At 46.3% G+C, this 25071-nt stretch overlaps 1 protein-coding gene across 1 annotated transcript in view; it reads left to right on the top strand.

Annotated features, from left to right (window-relative positions):
• The first annotated feature begins 1424 nt into the window (after positions 1–1424).
• Positions 1425–25071, top strand: part of SLC13A4 (solute carrier family 13 member 4) — a 233885-nt gene continuing 210238 nt past the window's right edge. The window contains exon 1 of the mRNA XM_085650527.1: positions 1425–1626. Within this exon, the coding sequence (XP_085506653.1) occupies positions 1528–1626 (99 nt within the window). The 5' untranslated portion in view covers positions 1425–1527. The remainder of the gene's footprint in view (positions 1627–25071) is intronic.

The following is a 25071-nucleotide window of genomic DNA, read 5'->3' as shown; positions in this document are numbered from 1 at the left end:
GATGACGGGTCTGTCTCAGATGTGGGACATGGTGAACTGCACTACATACCGGCACGTGGTTGGAGACACACCGGTGGCAGCAGGTGATAAGTGGGGCCTGGGTGCGCAGTGTCGGCACTCTCTCTCCCTGTCCCTCTCTTCTTTTCTCTCTCTCTCTGCCCCTCTCTGTCCGTCTATCTCTCGCTCCCCTTCTCTGTCCGTCTATCTCTCTCTCCCTCTCTTCCTCTCTCGCCTTCGCTCTCTCTCTGTCCCTTGATGTGCGCAGGACACACCTTCTCAACATGATTTTTGTCTTGCAGGCTGTGACCTACGGAATGTCCCGAGGGGAGCCGCCATGTGTCTTCATTTCTGTTCTGTGTTTATTTTAATACATTTTCATTTGTTGCTTCGAAGGTGAATGTGTGATGCTCATTTTTGTGACGACACATGCATGTCACCTGATGTGATTGTGCGACATCAGGCGGATTATTTGGTACATGATTCTGTGTAGTTGATGTGGCATGTCTTTGGCCAGGGGGGAGTGCCGGGGAGGGGGTTCCTGGGGGTGGTGGGTGTTGTGGCCCTCTTGGGTGTCCGGCACGCATGTTCAGTGGCTCCATGGCATCTGTTATTCTTCAGGTGTGGCTCTAGGCTGGGCTCCCTTTTGTGGTGCAGGCTGCCGTCCAACTTTGCACCAGGTCAGGGCAGGTGTTAATTTTCTGCTGCTAACGCGCCTTATTGCATGTTTTGTGATCTTATCGCCGATCTGGCTGGTCGTTGAGAATGTTGTGGAGTGGTGTTGTCACAGCTTTTTGCACGGGAACGCCTACTCTGCATCTCATTAGCGATAGTTGCCGGGGTCATCTGTGGCGATGTTTTTTGCGGCTGCTATCGCAGGTAAACTGGTGCTATCGGCTGTTAGCACCAGCTTGTGAATGGGGTGATAAATTTATCGTGACTTTGGCTGAGTTAAAGTGCCATTAACACGGCGATAGCTCCTTGAGAATATGCCCCCAAGTTTCATCTGTGGATATAAACCACACCACTGAGAATACTGATCTCAAACCACACTAAAAGAGGACTTCATTGACACCACAGGGAATCAGTGGTTGTGCCTTAATGTCTATCATTGTGAACCTCTGGCCAGGTGAATTTTCTTTGCAGTCTAAAGTCTATTTAGCAACTGTTTTTGGATAAATACAATAAAAAAATGCTAAATAAATATGGATGTATAGGAGGCTGGAGAGAGTCGTGGAAAGAACACAGTCCTGGACTTGGGGGGGAACACGTCACCTTAATTAAAAAGGAATTAGAGAGGAGAGCGGGGCAGCGCAAGGCTGACCAAGGCGGCCTGGTGCCAAATCCCAAAACCTAAATCTAAGAGTCAAAACGAAGAGGGGGATTATTCGCAGGCACTAAGGCGTCTGAGTAACGTAAGAAGAACAGTGGGAACACTGCAGGCAGCCCTTCTTCAGGCTCTGTGCGGACCTGATAGTAGACTACCCAAGAAAAGGCAGGCCGGTGGCACCACGGAGACAAGTACAAGCGATGGCAGTCCTCCAGAAGCTTATGAAGACCCGAAACCTGCTGCTGGTTGTCCTGATTCCCCTCCTTCTGCTCCCCCTCCCGCTCCTGAACCCTTGCAGTGTAAGTACACGGATTCCAGCTCTTCTGCATGCATTAGGGAGGACCTGTTGTGCCAAAGGCTGTGTGTTTAGGTCAAGTGATCACCTGGCCAATTTTCAACTTCGAAAGTGGCTTGGGATATGAGCAAGTACGTTAATGTTCATAACAGATACACATTATTTGATTTACTAATTAATAGATGATACAGCAGAAGAAGGGGGCTTTTGTCTTTACCCAATACCACCACTCACTCAAGCTAGAGAGAGCAGAAACTATTTCTCCAGCTTCTAGGGTCTTCTCCAATAATTCTGCTGCTAACCTGATGGCTCTGCTCTCTTCTGGTATAGATTGGCAGCCTGTAGGTACCTTCACAAACCTAACATGGTCTAGCCCATTGAGGTTGTGTATGCGAACACCAGGTAACCTGTGAAAGGAAATTGCTTGAATTCCAGGATAGCCTGCATACTTACAACGATTGAATTCAATTGTGACCCATGCAGTGGAGCAAATATTATTTTGCTTTAAAGTTTGTTGCTAACAGGGGAATCCTTCCCAATATCCCTTCACAGAAGAACGTGCCCGCAGTGATCATGAGTGGAAGCAGTTTACACCATCCCCCACCACAGCACACAGCAGGCGAACAGGGGCGTAGGTTCCATTGGTGCAGCAGGTGCAGTGCACCAGGTCCAGGGGCCTGAGGGTTCACTGAACCCCGAATATTGCTTTATTTCACAGTTCCAAGAGAAGCCAGGGGGCCCCTTTCATTCCTTGCACTAGGGCCCATGACACTCTGGCTGCACCACTGGAGACAGACTGAAGCAGTGTGGCGGCAGGGAATGTTGTCAGGAATTATAAGCAGTCTGCTCTAGGTTATACATCCAACTGCTCTACAATCCTGCAAAAGAAGTGCAAATTAACCGAACCCAGCAAAGTTTAGCATTATTACCCATTAACTATTACCTTCGGTATTTTTACCTATTACCTTTTGTTACCACTGGTCACAGTTTATCAGGGGAATGTGTGCCAGGTCGGAAAGCTAAAAAACGAAAAACACTTCAGAAGCTCAGATTTCTGATGGAGATATTTGGCTTATTTCATAGACAATTTGATATGAACTGAAACAATTAGAGATCAGTGACAAGCCTGGCCTGGGCTGGGAATGTATATGTGATACCCTCAGCATCTAACTGGTTGAATTAGTGAAATATTTGAGGGAAAAGTAGCAAGTACTAACTCAACCATCTCTCGTCTTGTGTCTGACGTTTTGCCAAAATAGTGTTGTTCGCTTGCAGCTTTTGTGGTTCACTATGATCAGCAATTTATGACTCATCCACTATGTTTCCTCTGAACATTTTGTACCTACTTGCTACACAGAACATCAATATGTTGCTTGCTCACAGTTTGGTTTGCTGTAAATTGCAACCCACTATCTTAGGGGCTGATTATGAGTTTTGCTGTCTTGCAGCGGGTCGCCACGCCAGCGCCCCACTGCAAGGCTGCCAAACCCGTAGTCAGACCATCTGCCGCATTACGACGAGTTAATCCTGGGCGGGCGGTCCTGCTGCGGCGATCCCATGGCGGTGCCTTTCTAAGGCTCGAAGGAGAGGCATAGAAAAGCAGCGCCGCGGGAGCACCACAGTTCCTTCCTGCACAGGGAGAAATGCGCCGTGTTGTGCATTTCTTCTTGTGCAGGAACAGGGGGTGCAAACCTGGAGGGGGGCACAACATGTGCCCCCTGCATGCACCTCCCTGCACAGAGGCGACGGGAGTTGCCTCACGACCACCCTTTCCATGGCGGGCTGTGGACAGGGTCGCAGTGAGGCAACTCGGAATATGCTCGGCGGTGCTACATCAGCACCGCCAGCATATTGCGGCCTCTGACGGCTGTGCCTCCACGATCCCTGGTCGTTGTGACAGTCCTGTGGCGGTCCCACTGCCAAACTCAAAATACAGCGGTCGCACCGCGAGTGCGGTGGTGTCCGGACTGCCACCGTGGGTTTCGCGATCCGATTGACCACTGAACTCATAATTAGGCCCAAAGTGTTCAAAGATTTTTTGGCGATAATATGGTAACCCTAACTTTCAGTCTGTGACTGGGCTCTATAAAATGAAATTCAAGAGATCCTTTCTTATGTATTGTGAGAAAAAATGTGCAAGCATCTGCTCATAGCTGTAAAATCACAAACTAAGGTGGGAATTATCTGACTAAACGTCAGAAGTCACTAACACACTTGTAAAAGCTATGATGGCCTTGAACCTCAAAGTGAAATATTTGAGGAGGAGGAAGCCATTTCAGTCGCACTTATCTTCTTTTGTAAAGTATATATTCTGTCTTTTCAACTGTCTCAAGCACGTGACTCTGCTGGCCTATGATGTGCAGCACTTGGCTGGGCACACATACATGATCTGTTCCTTATGTTGCCCAGCACATGCAGTCTGTTTTTTGCCCTAATATGGGGTTCATATTTATTATCATGCTGAAGATGGAGTGGAAGCTGCAAGCATTTTGGAAAATCCTGAAAGATTCAAAGATTTCAAAGATTCGCATGGACAGGAAGCTGAGATCCTGCCAATCTCCACAGCCCTGGCAGCATGAACATTGACACCGATCCCACTAACCCTGCTCCCCACATGGCCTCCTAAAAGAAACCATGGACAAACATTGTGGGACACGTTCATATCCCTAAAGCACATTAGAAAGTATCACTTTCAGAGCCTGTTGGATTACACATAGCTGTTGAGCTTTAGAGCACTTTAGGCAAATCTTTTTAGGAGGTCGTGGCAAAATAGGCTGTGTGTGACTGCAAAAAAGCATTTTGAAATGTGCAAAAGCTAAATCGCGATTCGGTTGATTGTTACTAAATCTCAATTTGTGATTCGGTATTTAGAAGGAGCGTGTTTGGGGTGACTTTTTCAAATACAACTTGACAGCGGTGTGTAATAATGTTTTGCAACTGAATTACAGTTGCAAAATATTACGTTCTTTAATGATTACTGAGAGGTTGTTGTGCCTATTAACAAATGGGAAAGGTTCCCCATGGATCCTCTTCCCCTTTGAGAATAATTAACAAAATATTTTTTAGCAACAGGCAGTGGTTTCACTGATCATTGCCTACTCTTAAAAAAAGAAACATATACATTAATTTTTTTATTCTTGAAACACCTCTTGTTTTCCTTTAAGGAAAATGGGTTGCATTTGTTTTGATTGCTTTACTAAAAAGCAATTACAGACATGGTGGTCTGCAGATCCCTGAAGGCCACCATACCCGTGATGGCTATCAATCCTAATAGGTTGCAAACTGGCACCTACCTCATTAATATTTATGAGGTAGGTTGATTTGAGACCCACTAGAAATCACTAAAAGTTCTGAGGTTTCTTACATTAGAAACTGCGATTTCCTAATTCGATTCGGTAAAAATCGCAATTTGATCGGAATTTGGAAATCTCAATTCCTAACTTTTGTCCATCTGTTTCCTCATTTAATTATTTATGAGTGTACTATTTTTCATGCTGAATTATTTGTTTGCATTCTTTTACAAGAGGGACACACTATAGTACAGTTATAAGTTGCCACTACATTGCAACCTGGATGATTGCAGATACAGAATGATAATTAAAATTACCCATTAACAATTAGGGAGAAAATACACAAGTAAAAATGTATAAGTGTGTGGCGGAATACAAGCAGGCAGCTCGAAAGGTAAAATCAGATTCATTTTTTAAAAAGTGGATACCTAAATATATTTAAGTAAGTAAAACAGTAGTGGGGGAATACAAAACAAATGATCATTGTAGAGAATGATAATAGTGTCTTATAGAGATCAATCAATGGTCAAAAGAGAGATGTGCTAGTATGATCTATGGAAGCAAGTGAGATGAAGAGAAGATAAAATAAAAATGTAAAGGAGCAAAACTATTATGGTGAGGCCATAGTAGAGAATCATAAGAAGTGGGCAGTGTTCAGAAATGTAGTAATGTGACTACAGTCTAGAAATGTCCTTCAGAAAGAAGCTTAAGAACCTTCTCAACAAGATAATTATTGGTGCATAGAGCATTAGTTAAGAGTTCCAAATTCAGGACTGAATCAGTTTGAGCAATGGTGCACTCCTTTGTGAATGCTGCAGATTTTAAGGGAAGAGATTCAGGTTATCTAGAAACTTTAGCCTCCAGAAACTTTTATTATTTTGGTCAAGTAGAGATAAATGTCTTTGTACAGGCCAGTGTGATATAAATCAAATGCAAAGCTATTAGAATATTTGTCAGACCGAGAAAAGTAATGCGGTAAAACTGTTTTCTTGCAGTGGCAAAGCAAGCTGTTGCCTCTAAAAATTCCCTCACTAGAGCAAGGTGTACACTTGGCAAGCCAGTTAAGAGGGAACAACCACAATTAAGTCTTGACAAAAGAAAGAGATTGCTCTGGGATGACCTGTCTGATCCGCACTATTATCTGACCTGGAAACGTGCACCCCTTGCCATAACAGTAAAGTATGATTGGAGGTTTGGAACCTCAGGTATCAACATTAGGAAGAGCGGTTTCCTAATTGCGATTTTTTGCGAATTGCAATTAGGTAATCGCTATTCCTCAGGTATGAAACTCCAAGAGTTAGTTTAGCGATTCCTAGGGGGTCGCAAATCAACCTACCTCATTAATAATAATGACTTAGGTCGCAATTTGCGATCCCTTATGAATCGCTAAAATCACGAGGATGGTGGCCTGCTGGGGTCAGCAGACCACCATGTCTGTGACGGCTTTTCAATAAAGCAATAATTTTTTTTAAATGCAGCCCGTTAAAGGGAAAAAAAGACAAGTTTTTTTTTATTTTTATTTTTTAAGAGCAGGCAGTGGTCCGTGGTACCACTGCCTGCTTTTCAAAAAACGTTTTTGCCACTATTCCTAATGGTGAAGGGGTCACTTGGGGACCCCTTCCCATTTGCGAATTGGTTACCACCAACTCGAAGTTCGTGGTAAAATGCGAATGTTTTGCAACCGCATGCACAGTCACAAAACATTCATACATACCAATGCAATTCGGTATTTGGAAGGGACACCCTAAACACGCCCCTTCCAAATACCGAATCGCAAACCCACTTTGCAATTCGGTAACAGGATAAATTCAATAGATTAGATCAGTAGGATAAGAGGTAATAAGCTATGGGCCATATGTATCAAAAAAGAGTTTTGCGATTCTCAAATTGCGATTTTTAGCGAATCGCAATTAGAGAATCGCAAAATGCAATGTATGTATGATTTGCTAAAAATGTTGCGAATCCTACATATTCCTTATTTGCGAATCGCAAATTGATATTCGCAAATAAGGAATACCTTCCTATTCATTCCTATGGGCTAGGAGGCCCATAGGAATGAATGGGAAGACATTCTCAATTTGTGATTACCAATTAGAGAATCGCAAATTGAGAATGCAATTTCAGGGTTGCAAGGGTGCCAAAAGGACACCCTGTTGCACCCCTGAAATATGCATGTGTGCACATTTTGCGCACATACATGCCCTAAGGGCATGTATGTGCGACATATGGCACTTTTAAAAAATCAAAAAGGTGCTTTTTTAGAGAAAATTGCAAATTACCACCAAGTTGAAGTTGGTGGTGATTTGCAATTCCTTGAGGCCAAATAGCAAATTTCTGATGCTTCCAGATTTGCATTTAAGGAATCGCAATTTGCAATTCCTTATTTGCATTCGCAAAATAGACAATTGCAAATTTAGCAAGTCTGTATTTTGCGATGGCCTTTTGGGATGATACATCCCAAAAGGCTTTTTCCAATTTGCAAACGGGCCGATTCTGTGTATCTGCCCGTTTGTAAACGGGAAAAAGGCTTGATACATATGGCCCCAGGTCTTTAGAGATCAGCCAGAATTGGGGCTGTGAAAGGATTAGACATTAATATTGTAATGCCCCCTTCATCAGTACGCACACCAGGCAATGTTTCAGCTTGAATGACACTTTGCAAATAAAAAATTTAAAAAACGCTGGCAATATAATCGATTATGTGATGTTATGGGCCTGCTTCTGGAAAAATGCACCGCAGCACGAGCCAACTACCAAACTTTGTTCCTTAGATTAATTTATTTTCCATTAAAAGTTTCCAAAGCCGGGTCTTTCAAAAAAATTGCCTTTTTGTGCCTCAGTGTGTAAAAATAATAAAGTAGGACTATGAGCTGGCAGTAACAACAAGACATTTTTTGCTTTTTAATCTCGAAAACAGCTATTTAAAAACCTTTAGCTATGGAATTGAGTAAGTGAAATTCCTACATATGATTTTGTTTGAAAATGCTACACCTCTTTATTATGAATGAACTTAAAAGCACATGATGCAACTTCTAAAGATGTGCACATAGAAAACAGATTTTTTAAGTTTGATGCTTCCTTTTATTTATGTATATTATATGTGAAGTGGCATGTATCAAAAAAATAATGTACCCCGAAATGCACATAATGAGGATATTTGCATGTAACATTGGCATTACAAAACCGCTTGACCTTCAGTTTGATTCCGAAACATTTTTGTTTAGCACCCCCTTAAGTAACATTATTGCCCCTCCTACTCCGAAAGTCAAACATTTTCTCGCAATTATTCTCTAAAACCGTGCAGTTGTGTACATATTTAACAATTAAAATATTGCATATATCTTTAGCTATCCCATTAAAAAGTACAGTTATATACATGATTGCTAACATGTTATTGGCAGCCAGGTTTCCCTAAAAAGCATCCACAGTGTGAGGGACACAATCCTGTATGCAATATTTCTACCCTTCATTTGATCTCTCTTGGTTCTTCTCAAATTGCCAACTTTTAATAGGGACCAGGGATGGGGTAGAAAAGGACTCGACTCCCTGATTGTTTACCTTCCAGACTCTCCTGATCCTGGTTGGGGCACAACTATCCCCTCACTTATGTAGACATACAGAAACCATGTTAACATAGAATTCGATTTATCACATCACTTATGAGGTATCCTTTCCTGGTGAGCCTGCTGGTCCTTCATTTTACATTTCAAGCCTCTTTCTTTTTGCCAGAGCCTTCCCTCTATTGGGCTTACGTGGCTCCTGTTAGAAACGGGGGCTGCTAGTTGACAATGGTTTGCACCTTTGTCCAAGTAGGGATCCTTCTTCCTAGTGAGGGTAAGGGGGATACACTTCTAAAATAACCCCTGCTCACCCCCTTGGTAGCTTGGCACGAGCAGACAGGCTTATCTCAGAGGCAGTGTGTAAAGCATTTGTGCACACATACAGTAATACAAAAACACTACAAATGGACACCGCACCAGTTTAGAAAAATAAGTTATCTTTATCTAAACCAAACATGACCAAACCAACAAAAATCGGCAATTCAGTAATTAAAACATGACTTTTTAAAGGTAGAAACAGTTCTCTCCATAGCAAATTATAGATGTGACACTTTCAACACAAAGTACCTTGGATGCGTCAAAATCATAAACAAAACCAGCCGCAGAGAAGGTGATGCGTCAGTTCCTTACACACAGGCAAAGTGATACACCAGTTCCTTACTCCAGGGGAGGTGATGTGTTGGTTCCTTACTGCCACACAGGGGAGGTGATGCATCGGTTCCTTACTGAAGGGGAGCTGATGCGTCAGTTTCTTACTGTGGGGGGAGTTGATGCATCAGTTTCTTACTGTGGCCCCAGCGTTGATGTCAACGTGGCGCCCCAGTGCGATGCGTGAGGATCAGGAATGCATCGGTTCTTGATGTTGCAGCAGCAACGGCGCTGCGTTGGTTTCTCCAGTCGCGGACCAATGATGCCTTGGATCTTGCAGCCACACAGCAGGGCCTGCGTCGGAATCAGCATGGTGATCTTGGACTTCGTAGATCGGTGCCCTCGATATGGTGTGTGGCGAATTCTCCTGTCGCGGGCAGGTGCTGCGTTGGTTTCTTCAGCGATGCGTCGGAAACAGGTGCAGATGTGTTGAGCTTCTTGTTGTTGCGTTACTTTTCCAGCTCCCAACAGCAGGAACATCCTCCAGTGGCCCAGAACAGCAACAGGCGCCTCTTGGCAGGTCAGAACTCCCAGAAAATACCAGCGATCTTTTTATTTTTTCACTTCTCACGTGGCACTACCCACTTTGACACTCACCACTTTCACTGGTCCTGACGAAAGCCCCACATACATCGCCATGTTGGCTGAAACATGTAGACCCACCACACATACAACTATAAGATAATTACTTCTTTCATAGTTGCATCACATACTTAGTTTTTAATCATATCCTGAGCCGCCAGTAATAAAATTTAAACGGCAAGGATTCTCAGAGATATTTTTAAACCACACGACATCACACCTTTGCACCACACCAGCTCCGCTGTAACCAGGCGTCGTAGCACAACCGGGGGGCATTCGGCCACCCGGTTGGGACCCCAATGATGAAGCATGACACCAACCAGGTTGGTGTGTGAGGGGTCTTTTAACCAACCCAGTGGGTTCCCAAACACTGCCTCACAGTGATCGTACCACACTTACTTGGGTTCGTCCACCATTGACAAAACACAGCTTTTAACATATAACATCGACCATACCCTAAAGCATTTGGCAATATCAGATGAACAAGACTGTGGGCCAGTGATAAACTGATGTACATATCAAGGACAGTAGTGGTTTAGTTACAAGTTTAACCTGGACAGGATAAGCGAAATCATACATTGGTGACATGGTTCCAGTGGTATGGTGTACAAAGTCTACACAGTCTTCAGGATATATGTGTGCACAGATGTTAAGAAAAAACATTAAAGGGCAAAATTCAACCAAGCCCCAATAACAAATAACAGCAGCATAGTCCGACTTGTGAATGTGCATTCCGCACCGTGTCCCCACCGCCTCCTCCTCCCCCGCCCCCCGGCTTCCCGCAGGCAGACACCACCAACCAGAGAGCTCAGCACTGCCCGCCTTGAGCACCAGATAGTGCACTAGTATTTGTGTGGCGACGTTACTGACCCTTGGTAGTTTATTCAACACTCCCCATAAGGGTGCTTCCCCCATGTTCAGGATGCCCCTCTGCGCTGTCCCCCTCAGACAGACTGTGTCAAGGCCTGTAGTAGACCCTCCGATTGTGTCGCAATAGGCGTCTTCCGGAGTCCAAGCGTTTCCTCTCTCAGGAGAGCTATTCCCTCTGCCTTGGCCCACGCCAGGAGCGAATACCACCACGCCCTTATGTGTGGTGGGTCTGGCGCCTTCCACCTTTTAGTAAGTAGCTGTTTAGCCACCACCAGCCCCAAGTCGAGAAAGCGAGAGGAAACTTTTGTGGACGGCGTTCTGCGAAAGAGGTGCAGCAGGTAAATTGGCCATTCAAAGGATATGGTGCGGCCCGTACACGTGTGTAGCGTCTCTCGAACCGCCCCCCAGTAGGAGTGTAGCCTGTGGCAGCTCCACAGCACACTAACCCAGCTCCCAACTCCGCGCAGCATGGGCAGACCGTATCTGTGCGGTGAAAGTACCTATTGATAGTTTTGGGTGTAAGGTATGCTCTATGGAGTATAAACAACTGTTTTTGGCGGAACCTCATATTTCTAGGTACGCGTGTTGGACTCTGTAGCATCTTACCCCACTCCCTATCCTCTAGTAGCCGCGCCAGATCTGCATCCCATTTTCGGCGTAGTGGTTCCAAACTTATCGCTGCGTGCGTACGTAGGGATGCCGCAAACCACCGAATCAAGTGCCTACCTCGCCCCATAACATAAAGGTAATGTATGGTAAGGTGTTGGCTTGGCTCCTCCTTAATGTCCCCCCATCTGGAGGTCAGAGTCGCAATCAGTGAGCGGTGTCTGAGAAATTGCCCAGGTGGCAGCCCCGCCTTTTCAACCAGGGATTCATACGTCATGAGAATGCCATCACTGTATAAGTCATAGGGTCTGTATGTCTGCTTCGTGCCACTTCACTAGCTCAGCAGATGTGAGCGTTCCCAGCCCACTGGGGGAGCCCTCTAGTGGTATGGCCGGAGTGTAGGGGACCAGAGTTCTAGTAAGGTATAGGCTACGGCGGTAGCATATGTAAGCCACCACCATGAGGAGCGGTGTCGGTGCTGGGGCTTTTGCGGCAGGGTGAAAGAGTTTGGTAATATCAACAAGAGAGAGGGGAGGTGCTGTGGTCGCGGTGTCGTCACGTCCCCTGTCAGCTAGCCAGCAGGCTATCCATTGTAGTTGCGCTGCCAAATAGTAATGCTCGAAGCACGGTGCAGCAAGGTCTCCCTGGTCAGTGGGCAAGTACAACTTAGACAACGCTACCCTGTGACCTGTGTTGCCCCAGAGGAAGTTCTGAAGTAGCTGAGTGAGTGCGGTGAAGAAGGCCGCCGGGACATATACTGGCAGATTAGCAAAGTAGTACAGGAGGCGGGGAAGGATCACCATCTTAGATAATGCTACCCTGCCGGTGACTGTTAGTGGGAGCGTGGTCCAGAATCGTATTTGGGACTTAATTGCTGTCACAGCCCGGCCCAGGTTACCCTCAATGAGATCCGCCGGTTGGCGATATTTCTGAACTCCTAGGTAGCGTAAAGTGTCCCCTGTCCACTGCACCCGCACACCATCTAGTATGTAGTCCGGGTCCTGAGTGACTCCCCTGAACGTGTAGAGGCAGGACTTGCTGGCATTTACCTTGAGGCCAGAGAGAGCGGCGAAGTCGCGCAACATGTGCACCAGCCAGGCTGGAATATTACTCACATCTCTCACGAAGACCAAGAGGTCATCCGCGTACAGGGATACCTGATGTGTCGCATCCCCCAAGGGAATTCCATCACCCAGTGTCGCACGCAGTGCCGCTGCCAGGGGCTCGATTGCTAGCACAAACAGGAGGGGCGAGAGCAGGCACCCCTGCCTGGTGCCTCTGCGGATTGGTATGGTGTCAGAGATGTATGGCCCTGTCTTCACCCTCACTGTAGGGTTCTTGTATAGTAGGTCAACCATCTGGAGAAACGCCAGGCCCAGCCCGTAGCGTAGCAGCACTGCCGCGAGGTAGCCCCACTCCAGACAATCAAAGGCCTTTTCAAGGTCCAGCACAAGGCAACCCGCCCTAGGCCACCCCTGTGCACTATCCAACGCCACCCTAAAGAACCTCCGCAGATTCAGTGAGGTACTACGTTTGGGTACAAAACCATTCTGGTCGCTGTGGACTAACTCCGGTTCTATTGGTGCCAGGCGCTCCGTCAACACCGTGGTGAATATTTTATAGTCCACATTAAGAAGTTCCAGGGGTCGGTATGATCCCAAATTCTCGGGGACCCTATTCGGCTTGAGAAGGGACACCAGGTAGGCCTCACGCATTGAGGGGGGCAGAGTGTGCTCGTCCAGAGCTGTGGAGTAAAGGGCATGCAATCTCAACACTAGGGACTCCCGGTAGGCCTTGTGGTATTCAGCGGGTAGGCCATCCGGCTCCGGTGCCTTCCCAGAGGCCATGGAGCAGATCGCCTCCCCGATTTCCTCCAAAGTAAGGGGGCCATCGAGCGTTACTTGATGGTCCTCGGGAACCGTGGGCAGGCGGATAGTCTCGAAGAACCTATCCAGATCAGGGACTGAACAGCGCCCTGCGGACCGGTACAGTTGAGCGTAGTGGTCGGACATCACCATGTGTATCTCATGCTGTGTGTATACCAGGGCCCCCTCAGGTGTGCGTATGGCCCCATTTGGGGCATGGTTGCTCTCCTGTTTGAGCAGCCAGGCCAACAAGCGGCCCGCTCTGTTGGGTTTGGCGTGAGTACGAGCCGTGTGAGCTGCATAGTTGTGACATCGCAGACGTTCCATGAGGTCCGCATGCTGCGCCCGAAGGCTCACCAGACGGCCCGAGTGGTGGCCACCGCCCTCGCCCTCTCGTTCGTATTGGAGCAGTTGCGATTCAAGGCGAGTAAGTGACAACGGCAGGCTTTTGCGTATGTTCCACATGGCACCGAGGCAGTGACCCCTGATAGCCAGAATTCCAGGTACTCCAGTGCCGCTGACTGGAGATGCCAGGTAGGGACCGGAGGACGATCAGGTTCCCAGTTCAGCCGTAGCCTCAGAGGGTTATGGTCAGAGTGTGTCCGTCCTAAATATTCCGCGTCCTCAATCAATGGGGTCAGTGCTGGGGAGCCTACCACCCTGTCCAACCGCACGTGAAGGTTGTGCACTGCAGAGTAATAAGAATAGATGCGATCATTAGGGTGCAGGCCACGCCACAGATCCAATAACACCCAGGATGATAGCCAGTCGGTGAGGGCCTGCGCGTTTGAGGCAGCCGTTGTTGTTCGGAGGGGTGGGAAGGACCTATCTAGGTGTATGTCTAACACCGAATTAAAGTCCCCACCCAACAGCCAGGGGAGCCCAGCAGAGGGAGCCAACGTTGTGGACAATTGCGCTAGGTATGAGGGTTGGTCAATGTTCGGAGCGTAAAGAGAGCCCAACAGGATCTGCTGACCATTGAGTGTCCCACGTGCCAGAGTGTACCTGCCTGCGGGGTCTATCACTGTGTCTGTACAGATGAACGGGGTACCCGCTCTCACCCAAATTAGTGTGTCCCGCGCGTGAGCTGAATATGTTGTGCCATATAGTTGACCCCTTCAGCGTTTGCGCAACCTGTCTAATTCCGGCTGTGTCATATGTGTTTCCTGCAGGAGGGCGATTGCAGTGGAGTGCCTTTGGAGATATGCGAATATAGAGTAGCGTCGCGCAGGTGTGTACATGCCGCGTATATTCCATGTAATTATGTCAGTGCGTGCCATCTCGGATAAGTCGATTCAATGGGGGCGCCGGGGCCGGGACGTGCCCGGGTGGCGCGGGGAACAGGGACAGGCAGTGTCAAGTCGGTGTGCTGCAACAGAAAACATAACTGTGTAACATCTGGGGTGGGCATTTCGCGATGCCCGTCCAAACCACTGTAACTGTGAAGTAGCATAAACTAGGTCAGTGGGGTGCCTATTGGGGTGCGCGCACTAGCGGTGTCATGTTATGGCCATCCCCCTTGTTTCTGCATGTGTGATGTGCCATCCGTGTGAGCCCCAGTGTCGCCTCGCGGGACCAGCAGACTGAATCAAACCAATGCACCGAGCGAGTGTGACTCTCCTCCCATTCTCCCTCCTTCCCCCGTCCCCCGTCCCCCGTCCCCCTGGGATGATGTACGGAGCCCGACCAGGGCAGATATGTCGTGGCTGCTCCACAACCATGTGGACAGGACATTACAGCTAGTGCAGTAGGCTCACCCTTCCCCCCAACTGCAATCAAAACACAGAGGTTAACAGACAGTGAGCTACTTGCGTGAGGTGTCCATGCCAAGGGCTGTCATGACAGTGTCAATTTAGATAATGTCATCCGCAGTTTGCGGAGTTACCACTGGTAGTCCAAGATCCTCCGATACTTCCATCGATGGCGATGAGGTGCCACTGGGTACCAGGGTGGTGCACACGTGGGAGTCCGGACGTTCCTGGTCCTGTAAGGTGCCGAGGGTGGTGACTGCTTCTAGGGCTTCCAGTCTTTCCCTTCGCATGTTCTCCGGGCTCGGGGCGCTTATCCCAGGCTGGGCATTCTTCATTGTCCCCCGCCGCCAATGTCGCCGGGTTCTCCTGCTCGCGTGGTGTCACTTTCAGAGCACGAAGATCTCGAACCCGACCAGAGTCCCGACTCTTCAAGCCAGTCCTGTGTCTCTTCTGGGGAGTCAAAGAAGCGGGTCCCTTCTTTTGTGACATCACGCAGTCGGGCTGGAAATAGCAGCGAGTAAGGTAGTTCCAAGACGCGGAGCTGTCGTTTCACGGCTGTGTAGTTGCTCCTATGCCTCTGCACCCGAGCCGAATAATCTGGGAAGAGCATAACTGAGTTGCCGCCCACTTTAACGTTGTCCATCTTGCGTGTTTCTTGAAGGACCGCGTCCCTGTCCCTATAGTTGAGTAACTTAAAGATGAACGGCCGTGGTCTGGCTCCCGGTTGGGGTTTCTGTGCCGGGATGCGGTGGGCTCATTCAACCACAAACTGCTGTGACAGTGTTCCGTGAGGCAGGAGATCGCGTAGCCAATGTTCCGTGAATTGCTCCGGGTGTCTACCTTCTTCACCTTCCAGCAGGCCCACCACGCGGACGTTGTTGCGGCGGGAGCGGCCCTCCGCATCATCTGCTCTGTCTTCCAGGTCATGGACATATCATGTCTTGCAGCGCAGCAGTATGGCTTTGCGTGACAGGTTGAAGCTCTTTTGGTGTTTGGCCTTGCACGGCGACTTTGTCCGCCAGCTTACGGTGGTCTGCATGGAGGAAGGTGAAGTCCGAGGTGACCTTGTCGATCCTGGTTTCCAAGGAGGTCCTGGTGTGTTCCAGCGCGTCATCGATCCTTTCTACTGCTGCAAGTACGGAGTCCGTTTTGGCTGCCAGGGCTGCGGTTGCGGGCTCAGTCGCCCCTCCAGCATTCATACTCATGGGGTCCAAGGCGTTCCCACGTAAGGGCCCCTGCTGCATCTTGGCTCTCATTCGGCCCATAACAAGCTGCTGCGCCATGGGCATTCGCGGGTGGACACCAGTTGGGCGGTGTGCCAACAGTGATATTGCTGACAGGGGAGTCCGCTCCCATGGAAACTGCATGAGGGTTATAGCCAGGTGGGGCAGAACGCGGTGACCTCTCCCCGCTGTTTGTGGTCAGGACCCGGGTAGCGGCTTGTGGGGGCTGCATATGACCTCAGCCGCGAGTTGTCCAGTGAGAGCGAGGCGACAGACCACAGTAGCTCTGGGTGCCGGAGTGTGGGGCTGTGAGTCTGCTCAGCTATAGGCTGGTGCAGGTGATGTTGAGATCCCCGGGGGTGGTCACCTCTCTAGTAGCTGGGCCCCAGGTGCGCAGGAGGGGGGGTTGATATCCACTGCACGCGTCCAGCACGGTCTCCGTACACTCCTGTGACACACTGTAGGAGCCACCACTGTGCCGATAGCTACCGCCGGCCAACGTCCTCATGGCCGCGGTGCACACTTGGAATTCCCGCCCGCGCCACACCACGTCGTCAACTAGGGCCCTGCGCCGGGGTGCCACACGCCCAGGCACTCGCCGGTACGAACGTGCACACTGTGGATGCTGCGGGTGCCGGGCCGCGGCAGGGTGGTCCCGTTGGAGGCCTCCAGGTCATGCTTCGAGGACGTGGCTCCCCTCGTCTCCCACCAGAGGCTGCTGCCACTGGAACCGCAGGCCGGTGCGTGGGGGCCTACCTCAGCTCCAGGCCGCTCCAGGCACCCCCACGGGCTGTCTATATCCGCTGTGCCCTCTCACCTTAGTTCCGCCTCGACTGGGCTGTACACACTCCTCAATGACGGCGGCGCACGAGGGGCTTCCTGTCTCATCAGGGACTGCACCTCCAAGGCGTCCAGGTGTCCAGTATGCGGTGTTGTGTCACCCTCCAGCGCCGAGTCCCGCTAGCTCCGCGTGTCCAATTTCAGGCAGGCACAGCCACAGCCAACCACCGACACCAGAAGGCCCCCGGCTTCAGGGCTGTGCCGATGCCGGATGGACTGCTTTAGCAGGTGGGGCCCTCGGCGAGTGCAGCACCTCCGCCGTCTGGGAACGCCCGGCTGCGGCGCGAGAGTTTGTCCTGTGCACTTCCTGCTTCCCCGGCTCCACTCAGCTTAGGGAAACACCCCTCTGGACGGGCGGAACCGCGGACTACACACTGCCGCAATCAGTTCTCCAGGAAGGGGGGCAGCCCTGTCTCATGCCCTCCACCAGCAGCGGCGTCTCCCTCGCGCAGTCCGCCGCTGATCTCCTCTTTCAGATGTTAGCGGCCATCTTGCGGCTTGGAAAGGCCGCGCGTGGGCTCGCAGCGAGGAAGGCCGCACAGTCTTCGCCCGTATCACCGTGGTGTCGGCAGGCCAACAAGACTCAGGGCACAGCTCTCTAGATGCAGGAAAGCTTCAGCTACCAGGTTCCGGCCAGCAGGTACGTGAATGGCAAGTTTACCAGGAGAAATTAACAGAGTTGGGGGATTAACGGCTCGAGCTTTACGGACTCGCGTCCGCCATGTTGGCCAGTTAGCCACGCCCCCCCCCCATGGAATCACCAATCCATAACAACAATTTACAGAGGGAGTACTTGCACTTTGGCACTGAACAGCAGTGGCTGAGTTCCCAAAGCATCTAGACAAGCAAACACAAAGTCCAACACACAGCAAAATAACAGGTGGCAAAGGCAAAAACACAGGAGAAACCTATGCCAATGATAGCAGACTTTACAGTTAATTACTGTTCCTAGATTCAGTGTTTTGGCAGACAGATGTGACACTGCAGCCCTGGGGTGAGGAGCTGGGTACTTTGCTTAGTCAAGTCTGGTCATTTTGTTGGTGTTTCAAGGGTATTTGGAGACTTACAAGGGACTGACCTGGTGTGGGTCAGGACCTCCAGACACAGCTGTGCTGTCCCAGTAATACTACTCTTACTCATTCCTAGTTTCGCCCACTAAGGCTAAGGTTACCCTACCTGGAATGTGTGCTGCATGACATCAGCTAAAAAACAATATGATAGTCACACTTTCCTTAAGTGCAGGGGCACTCAGATTGCTTTCTTGCAAGGAATGTACTTGGCAGATGGGACGGGAATCAGACTCCAGAAATGGTGGAGAATTGAATGGATTACTCTGGCTATCCCAGGGGTACGTTAATAAGGATCAAGCCCTCAGTCCCCTTCAGGTAAAATCAAACTTTGGTAGATGGCATGGGTAGATTTGTCATAGTAGAGGGGTTACTAGATTGTGTGGAAGCCCATCTAGGTAGTATTTATTACCCAAACACAGGTCAATCACAATTCCTAGTGAACCTTTCAACCCAACTCCTTAATTGGTCCCATCTTCCTTGGACCAGAGAGAAAGATTTCCACAGCGTCTTCAAAGTTCAGGTGGATAGGTCTTACCCTCCACTGCCTCTCACGACCCACAATGCTGAATATCTAACTCATTGGACTTCGAACTGGTCCATGGTAGATGTATGGGGGGTCCTCCAATAGTAGGGATTACTCTTTTTATTCTTCCCCAAACAACCTCCATATCAGTTTGGATTGCTTTCTGTGCCCCATCCCTGTGAAACTCCTTGTCTCTAACAATAAGTACATTGGCAAAATAATCTCAGACAATAATCCTTGACTCCTGCAACTCACGTGGGGCAGATATACTTCACCAATCCCGACCTGGAGGGTGGAACCCTCTGCATTAGAAGACTCAGCCTTTCACAAACAAATTAGGCAATCAATAACCCACTATTTCCCTGACAACAGTGGCCTGGCTTCCTAAGTGCCTAGGAAGAAGGGCGGTTGGCCCGAAACACTTCGGCACCGTGTTGAGGAGGTCGGTGTCTTGCTGTGGGTGCTGGTGAAGTCGGCTGTTTTCCTATCTGGAGTGCATCTCAACAAAACGGCAACTTTTAAATTATATATATATATATATATATATATATATATATATATATATATATATATATATATATATTATCTACTGGCGGTCGGCAGTAGATAGTTATAGTTAGTTAGTTAACATAGGAAATCTGAAAATTCTATTTTGAATAACTTTGGCGCTGGTTGACTTATTTTCAAAACTAATGGGGCGCTCCGCTCAGCTCCTACCCTGAAAGTCTTGGGGTGATTCGTCAAGCGGGGGCTGAGAAAAAAGGGGGGTCCCAAAATGCGTTTTTATATATATATATATATATATATATATATATATATATATATATATATATATATATATATATATATTACCTACTGGCGGTCGCCAGTAGGTAGTTATAGTTAGGACCCTGTTTCCATAGGAAATCCGCAACATTCTATTTTGAATAACTTTGGCGCCGGTTGACGAATCCTCGCGAATTTCTCAAAATAGGTGGGGCGCTACGCTCCGCTCCTACCCTGAAAGTCTCGGGGAGATTCGTCAAGCGGGGGCTGAGATAAAAGGGGGGTCCCAAAACGCGTTTTTCCCATGCATTTTTCCATAGGACCTTTAGACAGGGCTACAGCCCGAACGGCTGAACAGAATTACTAGAAATTTGGCAGAGAGGTAGTCCTCAGGTCAAGGAAGTGCCTTTTGTAGGTTTGGTGTAAATCTGTTCAGTAGATTCTGAGAAAATAGCCTTTAAATCAATATATATATCTGAGCCAGCTTACGGTACGCTTACCGTAAGCTTACCGTACGCGTACGGTGGCGTGCGCGAGCGCGATTCTGATTGGCTGTTAGATCTTAGTAAACATTCGAATCGGCCGAAACCAGGAAGCGGCGGCCGCCATTTTCTCTCTCGCACTCTGAGGGGGGGGCTGTAAACAAAGGCAAAAAACATATAAAGGGGCTGTTTAGACAGCGCCCATGCACATAGCCATGTTAGTTGAGTCCTCAAAGATCCCCCAAGGCCAAAAACGGTAATTTTTTTTTGTGGAAAATTTCGCCGATTACGCTTACCGTACGCGTACGGTGCGCTTACGCTAAAAATTTTAATAAAAAAAAAAAACACTCTCTGTGCATGGCATATTATTGTCATCACTTACAAATTAAATTTAACAGATTACCTATCACAAGGAAGCGCATAATATGTCCTCCATGTGCGCACGGTGCGTAACGTGGGCACGCGGTGCGCGTAGCGCACTGCGTGCCCACCTTGCGTGTACGGCACTAACTGCGTAAAGTGGGCGCGCGTGCTCACTGTGCGCGCACGGAACGAACTGCGTTAAGTGGGCGTGCACGCCACGAATGGCGTAAAGTAACTTAGCATTTAAAAAAACGTACAAATTCACTGAAAAAACCATAGGTTTCACACACGTTATAGTTAGGAATTAGCATTTAAAAAACCTTGCTAATTCAATGAAAAAACCATAGGTTTCACACATGTTATAGTTAGCTGGAAATTTTACTGATAAAAAACCAATGAAATTCCCCCGTTATAGTTACTGTAGGCAACTATAACTCACGCGACCGTAATCCTCTGGTGATGACATATGTGTCTTTATGAAAAAAAAAAAATTGTAAAATATGTATAGCTAAAATTTAATGGAAGAAGACATGGGCAAATAAGTGTCTAAATACAGTATTAGCATCAGCAGAGGATTGCGGTCGCGTGAGTTATAGTTGCCTACAGTAACTATAACGGGGGAATTTCATTGGTTTTTTATCAGTAAAATTTCCAGCTAACTATAACATGTGTGAAACCTATGGTTTTTTCATTGAATATATAGATAGATAGATAGATAGATAGATAGATAGATAGATAGATAGATAGATATAGATATAGACATATTGATCTATATCTATATATATATATAGATATATATATATATGTAGATATAGATATATAGCAATATATATATATATCGATACATATATAAAAAAAATACCCTTTCAGGCATAGAGTGATGAATAAATTATGCAAAAAAGAAGCAGAGAGCTCTGGGTAGTTCTCAGAGAACTACCTAGAGTTCTATGCTTATTTTTTTGCATATATATATATATATATATATATATATATATATATATATATATGAAATGAGGAAGAAGCACACGGACACCAATTCGTGCTTCACAGGTTTTAATAAAGATCAGCACCCACACAGCACGCCATTACGCGTTTCGGCCACCAGATGGCCTTGATCACATAAAGTAACTGCCGCTTCATTAACCTTTATATTTAGGAGCACTCTATGACCTCGTGATGCTAGTGTTGAATAAGCATAGAAAAAATACTCTAGTTTACATGGCAAATGTAACAATACAATATATATACACACAGGCAATATTGGTAATTGGAGCAGCATGGGTCTATGAAATTCCATGGTGATAATATTGGATGATGTCTGTATATGACTTGTTTTAAACTTTTGGAAAACTTTGCAGACCATGTAAAAACACAGTAGGTTCCATGATTCAAATGTGCAAATTTAGCTTGTGCAAATACGCAGAATAATAGTGCAAATCCTGATTATTAAAGTGCAAAATGTGCCTTTAAAGTGCAAGAATGCAAAGGTGCAAAATACGCAACAATGGTGCAAAATAGCAAACAAATGTATTGTATATACACACATAGCAGCTATATTCAAAACATGATTCATACAGTTAACTAATACACGGTCTGAATTCTTTACAATTTTTCAACAAATGTTAAAATTATGTCAAATTACATACTCATTTCATAAAACCCGAAATTGCTTCGTAAGATCTGTTGCCTATGTAAAAATCATGAAAGCTGGTCAAAAGTGAAGAAAGTGCAAATAATAATAGGATAGCAACACAAGCGAGGAAAGAAAGCAAACAAAAACGGGGAAATAATATTGACTAGGAAATTTTCACACTCTGCTTTCCTTTTTTCTTTTTTAGGGCTTGGTGACTTTTTGCACCCGCCCATAGGAACTGTGTCCACTTGGTTTAAATAAATAATATTGAAACACTTATCATATGTATGTGTCTTCATGTTGACATATACACGTTAAATTCAGCTACTCCCCCAAATCTTTCGAATAATATATCTACGGTATAATGTTTAGGCATGTCTAATAGGTCAACTTTCACCTAAATTATAATACACATAATGAAGAAAGGAACCTGGCTGAAGGATTAATTAGATGTGTAGAGCCGGAACGCTCCAACATATGAGGAAGAGATTTGTAATTTTCTTTTTTTTTCTTTTTTTATATATATTGCGTAAAATTTTACTACTGGAGTGGACCTCCTCAAAATGGCGGGCCACCGGATAGGTGATATCTTTGTTTGTGATGGCCCGCATGTGCTGGAGTATTCTCTTGTGGACCTGCAATTTTGTGCTTCCCACATATCGCAGTCCACAAGAGCACTCCAGCACATACACAACAAAATCTGATGACAGAGGGCTTGTCTTTAAAAGCTGTTAAAAATGACGTTCTGTTTTCCCCATGTTTACATGCCTTACATATCGCACAGCGGACAAATTCTTTACGATTGGCCAACCAGTTGGTACTTGAGGTGACCTCTGGACTACTACTGACTAAATAGTCTCCTGTGCTTTGTGCCTTCCTGTATGTTATCATGGGAACTGTTGGCATTTGATCCCCTATGATCGGATCACTCTGCACTAAATGCCAGTTAACCTTGACTATTTTTCTCAGGCTGTCCTTCTGTTTGTTGTATGTAAGTATTAAATGAGGACTACTTTCTGTGGCAGAACTTTTCATTTTTTTGATCTTACTGGCTGATGGCTTGAAGAGTAAATCTTCCCGTGTTTTGGCCCTAGTTTGTCTCATAGCGTCATCAACCACCTTCTCTTTATAACCTCTCGCTAGGAAGCGAATTTTACACTCATCCTGTGCCTTGGTCAGATCAATTTAGTTGCTGCATATTCTGCGAATTCTCAACATCTCCCCATAGGGGATGCTGCGAATTGTGTGATTTGGGTGAAAACTACTTGAGTGCAGTATTGTATTTCCAGCTGTTGGTTTTCGATGTAGGCGAGTTTCCAGAATTTTATTTGAAATTTATACTTCTACATCTAAAAAGCAAATGGTGCTCTCACTGGTAGTATGAATGAGCTGGATGTTGACATTGTTATTATTTAAACATCTTATAAATTCCTCAGCGCTTTGTTTATCACCTTGCCAAATCAGAAACAGATCGTCTATGAACCTAATCCACTTAATTATGTTTTTAGACCAAATCTCTGCAAATTCTTTCTTCACTACCACTTCCTCCCCCCACCCCATGTGGAAACAGGCGTAGCTGGGTGAAAATCTCGCACCCATTGCTACGCCTCTCACTTGATGGTAGACCTGTTGCTGAAATAAGAAGTAATTGTTATACAAGCAAAACTTGGGCAGGTCCAGTCGCATTTTGTTGTGGGTGAGGTATTCAATGGGTCTCTTTCCCAGAAAATGTTCCAAAGCTTTTATTCCGTCTTGATGATGGATAGATGTGTAGAGGTTGCTGACATCCATAGAGATCAGTAAGAAATCTTGTTGCCACCGAAATCCGTGAATTTGCCTCAGAAAATTACTTGTATCCTGTAGATATGATGGCAACTTTTTCACTTGTTCCTGTAAAAATGAGTCGATGTATATTGAAACATTTTCTGTCAAACTTTGAATAGCTGAGATTATTGGTCTGCCGGGTGGGTTGGTACTGTCTTTATGTATTTTCGGAATGAAATACATTACCTGCAACGTTGGATAATCATTTTTTAGGAATTTCAGTTCATCTTGATTGATTAGGCAACTACTTTTCCATGCTAGTAGTTTTGCGTGTAATTGATTCTGCGCTGTTTTGGTTGTCATTTTGCTGCTGATCCTATAGCAACTACGACCTCCTAGCTGTTTTGACGCTTCTTCCATATATAGAGTCTTTGGCCACACGACCACGTTGCCTCTTTTATCTGAATTGTGTACTATCACATTTTCATTTTCACGTAATTTCCTAATTAGTTGTTGGTATTTTAGCTGGTACACATTTAGTTTTCTCTTTGTTGCTTGTGTTTTAAAATTTTGTGTTCTCACTTTCCTTATTAGAATGTTCTTGAATGTGTCAATAGAGTCTCTTGTTGATACTGGGATGAATTTTGATTTGGGTTTGAATTTAGTTTTTGGTGCTGCATTAATATTTACTCAATTTGTATCATGAAGATCACAAAACAGGCTCACATCGGAGGCTATAAATGGTTCTTCTGCCTCATTTGCTGTTAGTGAACCTGTGCAGGTGCTGTTTTTCTCCTGTCTGAGCTGATGGTATTTTTGTAACTTTAATTTTCTGTTGAATTTATATATATCTGCACGTGTTTGCGGATAATCAAAGTTACTCTCAGCACAATATGTGAGTCCTAACGCCAGCAGTTGTTGCTCTGCTGCATCCAAATTCACAGTTGACAAGTTGATGACTGTGTTGGCATTTTCATTTGTTGGGATTATTAACGGCGCCAACCCCTGTTGTTCTTCTTTTTGTTTATTATTTTGGCGCCTCCTTCTCTCTCTTCGTTTTGTATTCCTCCTTTTTCTGTTCTTGATTTTTCTTTCCGAGGGCGTGGGGTCAGTCGTCTTGATTCCCTTAAAAAATTCAGTTCTTCCCCTATTGTTCGTTTGGGAATATGTTGATTTGCCCCTTCAATTGATCTTAAATTGGACTCTGTTTCTGACTCCGTTTCCACAAATGAGCTTAAATCTGATACAGACGGAGTCGTCGGTAAATCCCTGCTCATAACTGCAGGTGAAACTGGGCCTTTTCTCATTTGATCACCTTTTTGTATTAACCTAGTTTCATCAAACTTGCGAGAGAAGGTAAATATCTGACCTAAGTCATAATCATTTTTATCCCTTTGAAATTTGTAGGTTTTTTCTCCTTTTTATGATTTCTTGTTCTTTTTTTAAATGTGACAACATCTCATCACGCATTTTTGAATTTGAACCATTCATCTCCACCTGGTTTATTTGTTGATTCAGACTGTCAATTTGTGCCAATAAATCACTCCTATCAATGTCAGCATATTTCACTAAAATTTCAACCAATCTTCGTGAGCATATTTGGATTAGGGCTGT

The sequence above is a fragment of the Triturus cristatus genome, chromosome 4_1 (genome assembly GCF_964204655.1).
Source record: "Triturus cristatus chromosome 4_1, aTriCri1.1, whole genome shotgun sequence".
NCBI lineage: Eukaryota > Metazoa > Chordata > Amphibia > Caudata > Salamandridae > Triturus > Triturus cristatus.
This window is presented reverse-complemented; position numbering and strand designations above follow the sequence as displayed.